Source organism: Delphinapterus leucas, chromosome 17, assembly GCF_059928025.1.
Source record: "Delphinapterus leucas isolate spDelLeu-1000000601 "Yukka" chromosome 17, BTC_Dleu_Yukka2, whole genome shotgun sequence".
Taxonomy (NCBI): domain Eukaryota; kingdom Metazoa; phylum Chordata; class Mammalia; order Artiodactyla; family Monodontidae; genus Delphinapterus; species Delphinapterus leucas.
The window spans coordinates 9,842,753-9,860,113 of NC_143145.1; the positions used below are offsets into that span (position 1 = coordinate 9,842,753).

At 37.9% G+C, this 17,361-nt stretch overlaps 1 protein-coding gene across 1 annotated transcript in view; it reads left to right on the forward strand.

Annotated features, from left to right (window-relative positions):
* The window catches only part of ADCY8 (adenylate cyclase 8), a 217,235-nt gene that overhangs the window by 40,678 nt on the left and 159,196 nt on the right, over positions 1 to 17,361 (forward strand). Inside the window, exon 2 of the mRNA XM_022554032.2 lies at positions 5,509 to 5,658. Within this exon, the coding sequence (XP_022409740.2) occupies positions 5,509 to 5,658 (150 nt within the window). The remainder of the gene's footprint in view (positions 1 to 5,508; positions 5,659 to 17,361) is intronic.

The following is a 17,361-nucleotide window of genomic DNA, read 5'->3' on the forward strand; positions in this document are numbered from 1 at the left end:
TTCTGTCCCCAGAATTATCCAGTACCTTACGGAAAGAGTCTATGCATAGAAAAAGGATAGGAAATATTAGTCCTTTATTTTTTTCCCCCACTTAATAGTATATATTGGAATGTTCTGTGTTAGTATACAGAACATTTCCATGTTTTTATCTACATACATATTCAGTTGTATGGCTTTATAATTTAACCAATCCTCTATTTATGGCCATCTAGATTCTTTCCAGTTGTGTGCTTTTACAAAGAATGCTGTGATAGCCTTTGATCTTTGCACCTGGAGCTACACCAAAATGGAGTTACTGAGCTGATGAGCACGAATTGATGAGTGTCAGTTTTGATATATATTGCCAAACTCATGGATTCACCAAATAGGTATAAGAGTGACTATTTCCCCTGCAGCCTAGCCAGAGTAATGTGTTATCAAATTGTTTATCTTTGACAATTTGACGGGTAAAAAATGGAGTCATGTGCTATCTCATATATTCACAAACAATGTATTAGTTTAGTTTACTTGTTTTTGAACTTATTGTCATTAGGATCACACTTTTTTCAATATTTTCTCTTCTTATCTATTTTGATTCATACAATAATAGATTTATTGTCACCGCTGAGTAGTATTTAATTATTTTAATACATCCTAAAATATCCATTCTACTATTGGTGGACATTCAGATTATTTCCAGTTTCAAGCCCTTGTAGAAAATGCTGTTCTTAACATTCTTGGGCATGTCTCCTGGGCCATATTTGCAAAGATGGCTCTGGGTATGGAGGGGAAAGGTGCAGTTTAGCAATGTACAAATTAAACATTGTGCAGAGTCTAAGTAGCAGTGTCAATTCACATTGCCAACAGCATCCTTGCTGATTTGATAACACCCTACTATTTTTTTTTTTCTTTCTGGAGCCAACCAGGTAGATGTGGAATGGGTATGGATTTTAACTTAGAGTTCCTAGATTGTTACACTTATTTTCATATTGATAGTCTCTTGTCTTGGAAATACCTGCTTATTTTTTGCCCTGTATTCTATCGGATTGTTTTTATTTTTTATAGATTTATACAAGTTCTTCATATGAGCTGAAAATTAATTTTTGCTAGTTACAATTGTTGCAAATATCTCTTCTTACAGTTTTTTCCATTTTATTTATGTTGTCTTTCAATGAATAGAAATGCTTAATTTTAATTTTGTCAAATGAATTCATCTATTTTTATGGTTTGTATTCTTTGCGTTTTATTTTAAAAATCCATTACAGTAGTAAAAGTATTCTCCTAGATTGTCTTCTAAAATTTCATATTTGTTCCTTTCATATTTAAGACTTTAATCCACCTGCAATGTATTTCTATGTATTGGATTAGGCAGGGATTTACTTTTACTTTGTTTCCCAAGTGAATAACAAACTGTTCTAACACCCTTTGTTCACAAGTCCCTCTTTTCTCCTTATAACTACAAAGCACGATTATCAAATTTGTGTGTTTATGTTTCTGGGCTCTCTATTCACATCCACTGGTCAATTTGTGTATCTTCGTGTAAATACCATGAGGTCTTAATCACTGCAGTGTTATAACAAGTCTGTTACCTGGTACTGCAAGTCTCTCATTTTGTTCTCCTTTAAGAATATCTTAGTATTCTTTTTTTTTTAAACATCTTTATTGGAGTATAATTGCTTTACATTGTTGTGTTAGTTTCTGCTGTATAATAAAGTGAATCAGTTATACGTATACATATATCCCCATAAGAATATCTTATGTATTCTTGACTCTTTGATCTTCTATACAAATTTTAGAATCATCTTGAATTCCACTGGAGGTAAAAATACCTACCAAGTTTTGAAATCTTTACTATGGCAATTCTTTCATCTTACAGCATAACATGGTGTACAACCCTCCATCTGGGTCTTATTTGATTATTTTAAATTCAATTTCATTATTTTCTCTGTTAAATTAATTTTCTATCTGTTTATCATGGTTGCATTAGAAAATGCAATTAGCGTTTTAATTTGACTTTATATCCAACATCTTTGTTAAATTCTTATTAATCCTAGTAATTTTTCTGTAGAGACTTTCAGATATTCCACATAGATAATTATCTGCAAAAATGAAAGTGTATTTCTTCCTTTCCAGGTTTTATCACCTTTATTTTGTTTCTGTTTTTGTCTTACTGAGATAGCTGGAATTTGAGAATGATGTTGAATACATTTGGAGATAACTGTCATCCTGGCCTTTAAGCAAATGTTTTTAACCTTTTATCATTGAGTAAGTTGTTCATTTTAGGTGTTTTTGTCTTTGTTTCTGTAGATATTCTGCATAGTGATTAAGAAAGTTTACTCCTAATCTCCACATTTTTTTAAATGAAAGAATATTGAATTTCATCAATGCTGTTTCATCTCAGTGGGATGATTATATGTTTTTTTTTAAAGCTGTTAATGTGGTGAATTGCATTAGTTGATTGGATAATGTTAAACTATCCTCAGATTCCTGGGATAAATTTAATGTAGTCAAACTGAATTATTTTTTCTGTGTATTGATGGATTTGATTTAGTAATATTATGTGTAGGAATTTTCTTTCATGTTCATGAGTGAGATTTATCTGTTAATTACCTTTATGCACCAACTTTGTTGGTTATGGTAGCAGGATGCTGCTAGCCTTATAACCTGAGTTGGAGAATATTCCCTATTTTCCTACTCTCTGGACGAGATTATGAAATATTTAAGTTATTTCTTCAACATGTGTTTGTAGAATGCTTTGATGAAGCCATCCGGGCCTGTTGCTTTCCTTGTGGAAAGATATTTAATTATGACTGCATTTATTTAATTTTTCTCTTCTTGAGTCAGTTTTGATAAAGATATATTTTAAGAAATATGTAATTCCATTTATGATTTTCATTAGCATTGAACTTCATAATATATTTTTATTATCTATTAATTTCTCCATATATTTAAATTCTAATTTTCTATCTTAATATTGCTTGTTTGAACCTTTTCCCTTTTTTTCTTTATTAAGCTTGCAAGAAGTGCTACTGTTTTATTAGTCCTTTCAGAAAAAAGACTTTTGACTTTATTGAACCTCTGTATTTTATATTTGGTTTTTATTTCATTAATTTCGGTTCCTTTCTTATTTTTTCCTTTTACATACTTTGGATTTATCTGTTTTTTGGGTTTTGCTAAACCTTTAAGTTGAATGGCTAGCACATTCATTTTCAGCCTTTCTTTTTCTTTCTTTAAAAATTTTTATTATAGTTGATTTACAATGTTTTGTTGGTTTCAGGTGTACAGCAAAATGAATCAGTTATATATATACTTTTCTTTTTCTAATGAAGCATTTATTATATATTCCTTGGTGAGGACTACTAAGTTTTTTTCAGTAGTATTTTCATTATTCTTTAGCTATACATATTTTCCATTATGATATATTTTTAGATCCATGAGTTATTTAGAAGTATTTTAAATTTATAAACACATGGTATTCTTTTAGTTATCTTTTAAATTGCTTTGTAACTTGATGTTGTTGTAGTCATTGACTGTGGTTACATGATACTAGTTCTTTGAAATTTGCTGAGGCTAAGCCAACTTCAGGTCCTATCATAAAATCTTATTTTACAAATATTCAATATGTGCCTAAAAAAGAATTTGTACTATTAAACTTGCATACCATGTTCCATTTCAAGGTTGTTAATTGTATGAGCTATTCAAGTTGTTTCTATCTTTGTTGATTTTTAAAAAATCTTTATCTATTAACTGCTGAAAATTGTGTTAAAATAGACCATTATAATTGTAGATTTATAAATAATTCCATAGATTTATATCTTACTTTGTATTGGGTGTTTTGAGGCTATATTGTTAAATGTGTCCAAGTTCATACTTCTTATATCTTCCTGAGGAATTAAACCTTTTATACTTACATAGTGACCCTATTTATCTCTAATGATTTTCCTTAAATTCTCTTTAATATGTATTTACACAGCAAAACCAGCTTTATTTTGTTTTGATTTGCAAACTTTTTATATCATTATGTTTTAGCGATGCATTTCTTTTATCTAAATGAAAATCATTATCATAACTGGAGAGTATGTCTCTTATATATAACATTTTACTCTGACTGCTCTTCATATTGTCTTTGGTTTGTTGATATAGCTTCAAGCTTATTGACTCTTTTTTCTTTCATCTAAATTCTGCTGTTAATATCATTCAGTAAAATTTTAATTTCAGGTATTGTGTTTTTCAGTTCTAGAATTTCCATTTTATGTGTGTGGTTTCTATTTCTCTGCTGATATTTCCTATCTTTGCACTAATTACTAGCATATTTACTCTTATATCATTGAGCAAAGTTGTAAGAGCTACTATGATTTTTGTTTGCTACTTCCAACACCCAGGTCAAATCAGAACAGGTCTATGTTGATTATCTTTTCCCTTGAGAAGGGGTCACATTTTTCTGTATATGCCCATGCCACATAATTTCATGTTATGTTCAGGACATTGTGGATGTTATGTGGTTAAGACTCTGGATTCTCTTACATTCTTCTGGAAACTGTGATTTTTGTTTTGCTGTGCTGTGTTTTAGAAAGTGGTTAACTTGGTTGGCATCAAATGACAATCTTTGTCTTTTGAAATGCAGTTCAAATCTCAGTTCAATTCTTTTATCATCAACTCAATCATTTGCTGTTTGCCCTGTGCATATGTGGTTTAGGGAAGAGTTTATATAGGAATTTAAGGTTCCCCCTCATTGGTTCTCTTCTTTGGGGGCTTTTCCTCTCACTTTTCAGCAGCCATAGTTGTTTTGAACTCTGTTCTTTGCTTCTTCAGTCCACTGGGGTTTTCTATTGGAGTTTTTCTCCCCTACCCTATACTGAGTGTTACCTGCCCACAAGCTAAAGCCATAAAAATCAAGAAATCCACACTATGCTGTTTCTTTCTTCCAAGTGTTGACTCCCTTCCAGTATCTGCCTGCTTTTCTTCACTAGAGAGAAGTTTGGAAGGGGGCAAATGTGAAAGTACAACGTTTAATTTAAGAGTCCAGCCAGGAGATTTTGATGCCTAGGAGATGGGTAATGGCAATGGAGATGGAAAGCAGTAGACATCTTCTCTTGAGTTAGGAACATCAGGACCTACATGCTACTCAAGAAGAACTCGGTACCAAAGTCAAAATACAGTAGTACCATTCAACTAACACCTTTCCTGTTTTTTATTCATCTCTTTCTCTTCTTCTCACCTGGTTCCCCAGCCCCTTAAGAAGAGGAAGAGAGAAGAAGCTGCCCTATTTTACTTGAGGTTTCCAATCCGAGTTCAAATTCAAACGTGGAGAGAGAGAAGCTTTAAATTGGATAGAGTGGTTGAGGGAGGTCTGAGGAGATGAGTTGACCCCAAGACCTGAATGAAGGTTCTACTAACCTGCTACTAAACATTTGGATTACTACCTTAAGATTTATATTGGAAATTTTTATTTATTTACTTTTTCTCTTTGCCTGCAAACAGCTCTTGTTTTAACCACCTGACCAGGCTATGTCTGTATTTCTGTTTTAGGTTGTGGCCCAGGCAGTGTTATTCATGTGTATGAACACGGCTGGAATCTTTATCAGTTACCTGTCAGACCGGGCCCAGCGCCAAGCCTTCCTGGAGACACGGAGGTGTGTGGAAGCCAGGCTGCGCCTAGAGACGGAAAACCAAAGACAGGTACCAACTGGAAGGGCCATATGCCCTGGTTGTCACCTAGCCAGTCTCTGGATTACATGGAGCTTTTTTCTCCCCAAACACATCCTGGCTTGCAAGTGTTCTTTCAGAATTTCTGTCATGGGATTCCAGAGTCTAAAATATTGGGTTGGCCAAAAAGTTTGTTCGGGTTTTTCCATACGCTCTTATGGAAATAGTTATGTTAGACTCACGGGTCAAAGTGAGTTAGCTTTATTCGCCACACTCAATTAATTGTTCCCCACAAGAAATAAAATGATTCTAGACATAAAGTGATTTTCTGACACTTTTCACTGACATCTGTGTTTGTGGACAAGGCCATGGTTTCTGAAAACCATTAGCATTCTCATCTTTGACTCTCCTTTTTTCAAACTATAAATGGCTGTTTCAAATAAATTTTTTACTACATAGCAATTCAAATTATAGGAAGCTCAGAGGAAAATCTTTTACATGTGTAGTTCCTAATACTTCATCCTGATTTTCAGAAGACATCATTGAACACAATAAATTTTATGGAACATGATACCAATCCCAGGATAGGGGATGCAGAAAAGAAGGCAAGTTGGTTCAAGGTGGAGACCATGAGTTTTAGCTGGAGGAGGTTAAGATAAAGGAGTTTCTTGGACATTCTGACTGGGTGGATGTTATAAGGTTTTACAAAATAGCTTTGGCCTCAAATGATATGTTTCCCCAAAATAAAATTAGCTTTCAAAAAAATAAAGATTTGCTCCTATTAAAATTATTCATATATTTACAATTAATGCATATCTTTGCCTCTGAAAGTAATGTTCAAATAGGAATAACAGGAATGTGTTAAAATTGGTTATAGAATGAGCATATTTTATTTTCAACATGTTTATATGCTCATGGGAATCCTATGCTCAATAGATTTATTGGTTCTACTGTACCAGGCTCTTTTTTAAAATTATGTCTATGGACATACGCTTGTTATTTTAAGCTTTATGCCATAATGGTTTGAGACATTATAAAGAAATTAGCTTCAAAAAATGCAACATTTTTTTTCATTTTAACCTGATCGAATCATCGGTAAAACATGGATCTTTAAAATGAGCAAAGCCAGGTCTGTGTGATAATGAAGGAGGTGGACAGGTAGGGTGCAACCTGACAAAACTCAACTCCCACTGCCATATGTTATTGCCAGGGGCACAGAGGAAACTACTGAATTTCCAGAACCTATATGGATTTCATAGGATTCAGAATTAGGACGTTTCTAAGTTGAAGCCTAAAACAATTATGGAACCTCCTAATAGATTTATTGTAGTTGCCCTGAACATCACTATAAAATAATTTAGAAAAATAACTTTAAGAAAGAAATCACCTTGTACAATAAACATCTCCCAGTATCTTCCAGGTTATATATACATATACATTGTGTTCTTCTGCAAAACAGAGCAGTTGCCAGACAGGCACGTCACTCTTTCCATGGGATCTATGCCAATTCAGACAGTGCTGCTGTATTAATAATTCATCAACTGTTCTTGACGCTCTGTCACAACCAGAACTGCAATTGTGGATAAGTTGTCTGGGAAGCTCAGTCTTTTATTTAATGTATGTGAAATATTGGAGGCACTGAAAATGATTGCCTTATCATACCCATAAGGCTTTTCTTCTTTTCCCATTCTCCAAGTTCAGTGTCTCAGAGTCACTATGATGTAGTAATCTAACACAGTGAAGGGAGCTTCCTCCATCCTCTCTAATCTTTATTTTTTTTTTAAGTTGATGGAAGGAAGAAGAAAGTAATACACAGAGGTGAGAACAAGTGACAACTCGAATGTGGTGAAAAGTTCGCTAGAATTCGTTCCGCAGACATATTACCTCCTAGTTGGCCACCTAAACCACTTAACTGTCAGTCCTAGGTTCCTAGTCCATACTTGGGACAATATCTTTTATTTCAGCATTGTGTTTGCCTCAAATAAGGTGACATATATAAAGCAATACAAAACTATAAGTCAGCCTCATTTTTTTTATAGATGAAATACAAGAAGAGGCTCTTTTGGTGGAAGGTTCTTTGCTCTGTGGATTAAGTAGAATATGCTGTTGGTTTGTTATAGTCCTGTGTGTACAATTCTGATGAAGTATTTGTGGTATATTGGCCACTCTCTTTCCCTCCCGTGCTAGTATGTAAGCTAGCTGGCTCTATCATTCAGTGCTAAAATTACTTTCCATTGATATTGATCTCTGATTCAGGTTTCCATTATCCCTGAGAACTTCCTCAGTGGTAGATGGGCAGAGAAGGCACAGGCTTTCAAATGAGACTGCCCAGGATTTGAAATCTTTCCTTAGTTGCTTACTATCCTAGTGAACGTGAGCAAGCTCTGAGTCTTAGCTATTCCACCTGTAGCATGGGGATAATAATACCCTTCCTGAAGAGGCTCCTTAATGGTTAAAAATATTGTATGCAGAGCCCTTGCAGCTCAGTGAAGAGTTTTTACTAGCATGATGGTGTACAATGATTTATATGAATCAGCCATCATAGCTCAATCCCAAGAGGACTCGTTTGAGCACATGTTATGGATTGGCTTGTCTCAGGTGAAACCCCGGTTGAAAGTTATTCACACAGAAGGAAATCAGGATGGTGGCTCTCCTCAGTGTACAGTGATCAGAACTCAGCATTAGGCTCTCGATATTTTAAATGTCAGTCACAAATCCAACCCCATTTACATCTTCAGAGCTAATTATAATACTGCAACTGTTAGAAATTCTATATCATGTGAAGGAAAACATTGCAAGTGCCTAAGTGACAGCAGATCCTTTTTCCTTAGGAAATTATCTCAAGGGTGACTAAACTGCATTTTATTTTTGCACTTGCATACAGAACCAAGAGGTCTTATTCTACAGAAATGTTCAAGTTTTGTAGGATTTTTTTTCAAGAACTGGCTTTCTCTTGTGGTAGAATACAAAGGAAATATTTAAGTGACTTAATAGGTTTATCAATGAATTAATTCATTTATTGAGGATCTATTTTGTGCCATGAGCTTTGCTGGACCCTGGGACTATAATGGTGACTAGCAGTCAATTCCTGGTCTTACACAGTTTATGGACAGAGATGGACAACTACACAGACACCTATATGGTGTTTGGGTTCTACCTAAACGGAAGGTTGATAGAAGGTTAGCTAAAAGAAATGATGCCTGACTTGACTTGTGACTAGGATTTAAAACTCAGTAGAGAAGCAGTAAAGAGTATGGCATGAAGGTCTCAAACAATACATATAAACATCTTGAAGGAAGAGAGAACACTGTCAGGGCACTTATAAGCACTCCCATGATCATTCATTTATTTATTCATCCACCCATTCATGGTGGAATTACAGAGACAAGTAACACTCAGTCTCTCCTCTGGATTGGATGAACAAAATTTTAATCGTCAGAAGAGAAGCAAGAAAGAATTAGCAAAGGTACTGATGACAAGATATATATGATCTGATGAAGGCTGGCAACATTGGGAAGCAGGTTTCCTCTGATACCTCGCAGCAAAGTTGTGTACTTTCTTGAGTACACTGCACTTTTCCACTCAGGGGAGATATCTACTTACTGAGTGTTAACCTGTGCAGTAGGCATTGTTCAATGTACTCTGTATGTCAAAATGAACAAAATCTATTACAGATCTCTCTTACAGCATGCCACACTGGATCTGAATCACTGCACGCCTGTTTGTTAGGATAAACTGTCCCTTAAGAGTGACCTATGGTAGCAGTTTCTGAAAACCAGTGAGGAATAAATGGTTCTGAAATGACTGAGATTGTCAATATTTAATGTTTAATAATGGTTACTAATCATTTTTCCAAAGAAAAATTGCCAAGCAATAGCTAAAGGATAAGTGGCACATGAGCCATGCTTCCTTTTGCTTGGTGGGTCCCACACCATGATGAGATACTTGAAGTCCTGAGAATCAGGCTTTTTCCTTGGATAACCTGAAGTTGCAGGCATTGTTCTTAAGGTCGAGAGCAAGCAGACAGGAGGAACCAGCAAATGCTAAAACTCTTTGCTCCAGGTCTCTTCTGAACTAGGTTTTTAACAAAGTTCCTTGAAGGTGACTCTCAACTTTACCATAACCCTGTTCCCTCCCATAGCACCTGGCACAATACCAGGAAGAAACTACTGAATGGGCCCAAATGTTGACATTTTTAATTTAGATGATCGGCTTCAAGAAGTTGAGCACATATTGGCTCTTTTTTCTGGGAGGCAAGGACTTGGTCTTTTTCTTTTTTTTTTAACAATTTTGTCATCGGTTGCAACTAGCACAGAGCATACTAAGCATCCCTTACCTGTCTGGTCTCTTGGTCTCCATCCCCAAAGCCCGGTCTGGTTCAGAACCAGTACACCGTAGGTGTCAAAAGCAAAATCTTCAATGTCTGGAAGATCTGGATTCCAGTCCTGCTTCCTGTGCTTCCTGGTCGTAGGGACTTAGGCAGACTACTCTCCTCCAAAGACCTTGATTTTGTGGACGTAAGATGATCATAATGGTCCTACCTTCCTCCAAGGTTGTGGTGAGATTAAGGATGAACAGTTCTCAGCCCAAGGCGGAGGATGTGCTCGAGGCATATTAGAGAGGATGCTGTGATGACAGTGACATTGATGTCACTCTTCTCTGCAGGAAAACCCTTCAATGGCAACATTCCCTCCAAGATAAAATTCACACCCCCATGCATGACCCAACAGGTCCTCCAGGATCCACCCTTTTTACTCTCTCCTCACATCCCTTTCTGCCTCCTTGCCACACACATGAAACCAAATGACCATCAGCTCCCTGAACTGCTATTTCCCTGCTCTGTGTCATGTGGTTCTTGCAGCCTAGAAAGCCACCTGCCTCTCATTACTTGCAGAGTAATGTCTCTTGCCTGGATTTACCGTCCCAGCATCCCTTCCTCAGTGAGGCTTGCTTGTTGAGTTGAAATGTTTTCCTTATACTTCCAACATGCCTTAAAGTTAACTGTATCATAGAACCTGTCATACTTTATAATGTTTACTAGTGTGCATTTCTCTTTTTCCATGGCCAATAAGGACTACTTAAAGGCAGCTCTTCTACATGATTCATCTGATTCTCTGGTATTTATCCAGCACAATGGCTGAAATATAAGATCTTCTGATTAACATTTATTTAACTGAGTTATGTTGAATTCAAAGTTTGGCTCCTTTCACCTCCACCTAAACCAGGGTCATGTTGTAATAATTCTTCTTCTGTATAAAAGTAAAGAGACTTGGTACTTCTCTGGTGGTCTAGTGGTTAAGACTCCACACTTCCACTGCAGGGGGTTCCGGGTTGATCCCTGGTCAGGGAACTAAGATCCCACATGCCACGTGGCATGGCCAAAAACAAAAAAATAGTAAAGAGACTTGTGCCCACCGTGATCCCCATTAAAAATTTGGAGGAGGACTCATCTAATTCAGGAGAGCCTGGGACAGGCTGAGAACGTGTCTTATACAGACCTGTGAAAGGAATTTTCCATCTGGAAGCTACGTCTTACAACATCTCTCTTTGGGGAGTTAGATTCTAATTATTGTAGTTTTTGTAATCCCACCTCTCTTGCAAATGATCCAAATGGCCCATATTTGTTTTAAATATGAAAATGAATTAATAGTTTTTCTTTCATCTTTGAGAATTGCTGAAACCTGCTTATGGTAATCATGGCATTTTGAGGTATCTCCAAAGCTCTGAGGGCCCTGGAATACAGTTTCTGAAGATGGCATATGTTGCAACAGCAGGAAGATTATTATGAAATGCAGCAGATGTTTTAGCTGTATTAAAGCAATTTTGTTTAACTTAAACATCTTTGTCAGACAATATTGGTGTAAGCTAATGGTTTGCACAATAGATTGGGTGAGAAAGTTGGGTTTCTTACAGAGTTTTGAGTTGGTTGTTTGAATGCATGTCGGTGCCCAGTAGCATCTAGGGAAGTGTTTTTTCAAGCTCTAGATAACTGTTACCTCGTAAGGCAGAGCCTTGACATTCATTCATTCAAGGAAGAATCAAAGTTGACCTGGAATTTGCAGAACCTCAGAATGTTTGTTTTTTCTGCTCCAGTTAGATAGGTCTTTTCATTATGCGCCAGAAAAACCTTTTTGTGCTATTCTCCTTCTCTTACATTTAAGACCACCCATGTGCCATGAACAAGACTATCATGTTCATCCTTATCTGTTATTAATATATTTCATATTAACTATTCTCTAGTTTATAGTGGAACATTCTCAGTTTCCTGAATATTCTTCTTATCTTATTACACTCGTGCCTTTGCTTATGCTTTTCCCCCACCTGGTATAAATTCCTTTCATCCCTAAACCTTATCCACTCTTCAAAACTCAGCTGAAAGTTCACCTCCTCCACCAAGACCCTCTCTCTTCCACCTAGCTGTGACCTCCTTGAGTGTTTCACTTGTATATTTCTTTGGGGAATTAATCTCCTTCTACATTCTGCTATGCTCTTGCTGTTATTTTTCCTTCTACACTGTAAACTCTTTGAGGATTGGATACATGTTTCATTTGTGCTCTTCACAATAACTGTGGATCCAAGAGGGGGAAAACTCAAGCTAGGAAGAAAAGCAGAGACAATCAACATTTAATGGGTGCTATAATTGTGTTTGCTAAATGTCCGTTCACTCAAAAATAGATGTGAATAAATAGATTTGGGAAACACTCTCCTCCCATGATGTGATTGTTGGGTCCTTGTCCTCCAAACCAGGAGTCTGATCTTTCCTTGACAATTAACAACGTTAACTTCCTCCCATCTACCAGTCCAAGTTCACTTATCTCTTATTCCTTTACATAAATGACTTCAGCCTAGGTAGAGTTCCGCCTAAGCAACATTTTAAAAGCTATATTTTGCCTGGAGGCATCTTCTCGATCATCTTACTCCTTGAAAGCTTCTCTGCCTCTGTGCGCCACTTCTTTCGTACTTTCGTTTCTTTTCTTTCAGGTGTGTTGGGGAGAAAAAGTAAAGTGTTCTTCCAATCACCACCCTCAGCCAATATATAATACTCCACAACTGTACTGTCCAATAGAATTTCCTGTGATGACTGGAAATATTCTGTATCTTTGTTTTCCAAATGCCATTAACCACATATAACTATTTAGCAGCACATGAAATATAGTCAGTGTGACTGAGGAATTGATTGTTTATTTTAATTCTTTTAAATTTAAAGAACCATCAGCTAGCCATTTTATCTCTTGTTTCTCTTTTGGGGATTTATCATGACTTCAACCATCACTTCTGGATGGTTCCATGTCAGTATCTCTAACACCATGTTATTTTCTGAGCTCCAGATGCCCAGCATCAACATCCTGCCGGACAGCTTCAGCTGCATCTCCCACAGGTACCACTGGCTCAGCCTGTCCTTGATTCTCTCATCCCCCCAAAATGCATTTTCTTTCTAATAGCACTTCCTTGTACCTGATTCACCCACATCAACTGTGGTACCAGTTCCTGTTGATGCCATAATCCCCTGTATTTACTAACTGTCCCTATATTTCTTTTTCTAACACGATTTAAGTCCTCCCACAGAATAGCTTCCTAACTGGCGCTAACCAGTTTCTAACCAGTGTGAACTGCTCTAACTACCTGGAGTCACTCCATCCTAAAATGATTCTGGAAAAAGAAGCTGTATTTCGCTTCTTCCCATTTTCTTTCTGATCTGTGACATGGGAGACTCTACACATATGTGAGACCTCATGGGAATGTATGGAGCACGAGCTCCTGTTTTCTCTGCATCTATACTAGTCCCTCTCCATCTCACAGAGAGTAAGAGTCCCGTGTAATGTATTCGTGTCCAGGCCTTATGTGGGGTAAGAATGCGGATCCTCCTCTCTCCGCCGGGAGCCTGCCCATGCAGGCTGCTTTCCTCGCCATAGGGAACGCACTGATTCAGTGAGTCCTACAGTGGCCCAGATGCTCCGTCTCTGGCTGAGGAGCTGTAGGTAGTACAAAAAGAAGGCCTAGGACACTCATTGTTCACTCACTTTGCAGCCACGGCCCCCATCTTTTCTTTCTTTTTTTTTTTTTTTTGCGGTACGCGGGCCTCTCACTGCTGTGGCCTCTCCTGTTGCGAAGCACAGGCTCCAGACGCGCAGGCTCAGCGGCCATGGCTCACGGGCCCAGCCGCTCCGCGGCATATGGGATCTTCCCGGACCGGGGCACGAACCCGCGTCCCCTGTATCGGCGCCACCAGGGAAGCCCGGTCCCCATCTTTTTTGCTAGTAATGAAGTGTCTTGATTCCTGTCTGCCTCTTGTATCTGTTTCTCAGCAGGTTCATTTGAGAGGTGAGGGATGAAACTCACATCTCAAAACCCCAACAGAGTGTAATGCCTGTCAGGATCATCTTCTTGTGCCCAATTTTGATTATAGAAGATTTCACACTAAAGCCCCCCACGGATTGCTACCGCCTGTAGACTCTAAACCAATCTCGTTTGCGCTGTATCACAACCCATCCACTACCTGGCTCCTGCCCGACTTTTCAATCGTGTCACTTGCTACCACTGTCCTTGTACTGCTACTCTCCATCCAAACCAGTAAGCATGCCCCACACTTCTGTACCTTTGATTTCTTGCCCTCCAGGTCCAGGCTGTACCCTTCTCTGCCTTTCTCTGTGCTTCAGGAGGCTAAGCTTTATGGATGCATTAGCAGGCTCGCTACCTCTAACTGCTGGTCGGGTTTGGACAAGGAGAGGCACTGGCTGGAGGCTTGAGGGTGGGAAGGCGAAGAGGCCATGGATTGATCTCCCCGCTGTCTACCTGGCTGGATGGTGCACTAACAGTGCTTCCATCTCTCTCCCAAAGGCCACAGTTTCTCTCAGGCAGATATTTCCTAAGGCTACAGGTTTTTCCAGGCTCCAGGAGTGTTTGTAGCTCTACTCTTCCTAGTTTTGGGGGGCTTGAGCACCCATTGTTGGGTTCCTTAACTCCGTATTAAACTCTTTGATTACACGTTTTGAGGTACCAACTGCATCCCTCCATGATTACCTGCTCCTACTGTTCCCTTTGTATGAGATGCCCATCTCCCTCCATCTGTATTTGTGAGACAGTTTAGCAGAGCAGAAAGACAAGGAATCAGAAAAACTCTGCTCCGTACAATATAGTAGCCACCAGCCACGTGTGCATATCGAGCACCTGAAATGTGCCTAGTCTAAATTGAGATGTGCTGGGAGCATAAAATGCACACCAGATTTTGAAGACAATACCAAGAAGAAAAAAGGAATGCAAATTATCTCATTGATAACTTTTTACATGTTGGTTACATGCTGATTACATATGGGAATGATATATTTGGGGTGTACAAGATTAAATAGAATGTACCATTGACATGAATTTCAACTGTTTCTTTTCCCTTTTTTATGTGTGCACCGGCTCATATTCTATTTCTACTGGACAGTGCCAGCTTAGATGCTCATCCCATGTCAATTTCCAACTTGCTCTTGTGACTTTGAACAAGTTGTCGAATGCCTTTGTGCATGTTTCCTCATCTCTCAATTAGAAATGATAATGCATACCCTAACCCACGGGGGCATTCTGAGAGACAAATAACTTATGTTATTTGCCTGAAAAAGTGTTATTTCAACTATAAAGAACTCCACAAATGTTAGGGCTATTTCTTTGAAAATCTCGCCAACACCCCAAACCGATGCTGAGACGTCCTCCCTTTAGAAAGCCTCCTCTGCTGTTTCCAGTCATGAGCTACTTCTTTTTCCTTGGCACTTAGATATTTTTACTTAACACGGGTTCTTATCACGCTGCCTAGTGTTGCAGTTAGCACCGTGATCCCCTCTGTCAGTAAGATTTTGAACAGTGAGCAGACACACAGTGCTAACGGCCGTTGAGCCTCCTGGCAGCTGACTTCACTCAAAGGATTTGTGTTTACCCCCTTGCAACTCTTGCAACCACCTGGCTGCCTAGTTCTTTGCAATCTTTCTAGCACATTACTTGCATCTTTTGGCATGGCAGGAAGAGTGAAAGCTTTACAGAAGAACAAACCTGGATTTGATTGCTACTTACTCCACGTCTGGGTGACCTTGGGTGCACCACTTAAACTCTCTGAACGTTGGATCCTTTATCTGTCAAAAATGATAATCTCTCAAGGTTGCTGTGAGGAAATCAAGCAATATAGATGAGAGTTGGGCGTTATGGTTGGTCCTTGAACTGTTGGACCGCCTGGGCCACAGCCTGAGTTTTAAAACAGAACATGCTCCGATTCTAGTAACTATAGTTTTTCCTCTTGCCATTTGTGTTCTTATATCTGGCATCCCCGTGCAGTACTAATTTAAAATACTCTCCTTGATCCCAAGAGAGGCCATCATTATGCACTCATTTGCATACTATTAACATTTACAGAGGCAGTTCAGATAGAAGAAATCAATCACCATCATTGCTCTCAACACCTTTGATCCAGCCGGGAGAAGCTGAAGAGCAGCTGAAGAGCCATGTGGGGACCTTTTATCTCATAAATCCATCCGGGGAATTTTGACTAAAGAAATTGGAATTGGAAACTTAACACAACCTAATAACTTTAATGCTGAAGGGAAGGTATGATTTGTAGCCTGGAGATAGTTGAAGGCACATTTCAAAAGTGGTAGTAGAATAAACGAGGAGAAAAATAAAATATGTATTTTTAAAAAATAATCCACGCTTAAAATATTTTATTTCAGCTGGATGTGAGTATGGGTCCATTGAAGGGAATTCTATACTCTCTATTTTGCATAAGCCACACTCAAAATGGATTGACCATAAAAGAGGGCAAGTAATTTAAAAATACTTTTAGAGCAATCTGAGAGCCATTGTAGAATTTTCTTTGTTTCCCGTCTTTTGCAAATTTCATGCCCACACCTAATTTAAAAGCATTTTTTAAGAAGGAAACTGAGAATTTCTTTAAAGATGATACAAATAGATGGAGAGATATACCATGTTCTTGGATTGGAAGAATCAACATTGTGAAAATGACTATACTACCCAAAGCAATCTACAGATTCAGTGCAATCCCCATCAAACTACCACTGGCATTTTTCACAGAACTAGAACAAAAATTTTCACAGTTTGTATGGAAACACAAAAGACTCCGAGTAGCCAAAGCAATCTTGAGAAAGAAAAACGGAGCTGGAGGAATCAGGCTCTCTGACTTCAGACTATACTACAAAGCTACAGTAATCAAGGCAGTATGGTACTGGCAAAAAAACAGAAATGTAGCTCAATGGAACAGGATAGAAAGCCCAGAGATAAATCCACACACATATGGTCACCTTATCTTTGATAAAGGAGGCAAGAATATACAGTGGAGAAAAGACAGTCTCTTCAATAAGTGGTGCTGGGAAAACTGGACAGCTACATGTAAAAGAATGAAATTAGAACACTCCCTAACACCATACACAAAAATAAACTCAAAATGGATTCAAGGCCTAAATGTAAGGCCAGACACCATCAAACTCTTAGAGGAAAACATAGAACACTCTATGACGTAAATCACAGCAAGATCCTTTTTGACCCACCTCCTAGAGTAATGGAAATAAAAACAAAAATAAACAAATGGGACCTAATGAAACTTAAAAGCTTTTGCACAGCAAAGGAAACCATAAACAAGACGAAAAGACAACCCTCAGAACAGGAGAAAATATTTGCAAATGAAGCAACTGACAAAGGATTAATCTCCAAAACATACAAGCAACTCATGCAGCTCAACATCAAAAAAAC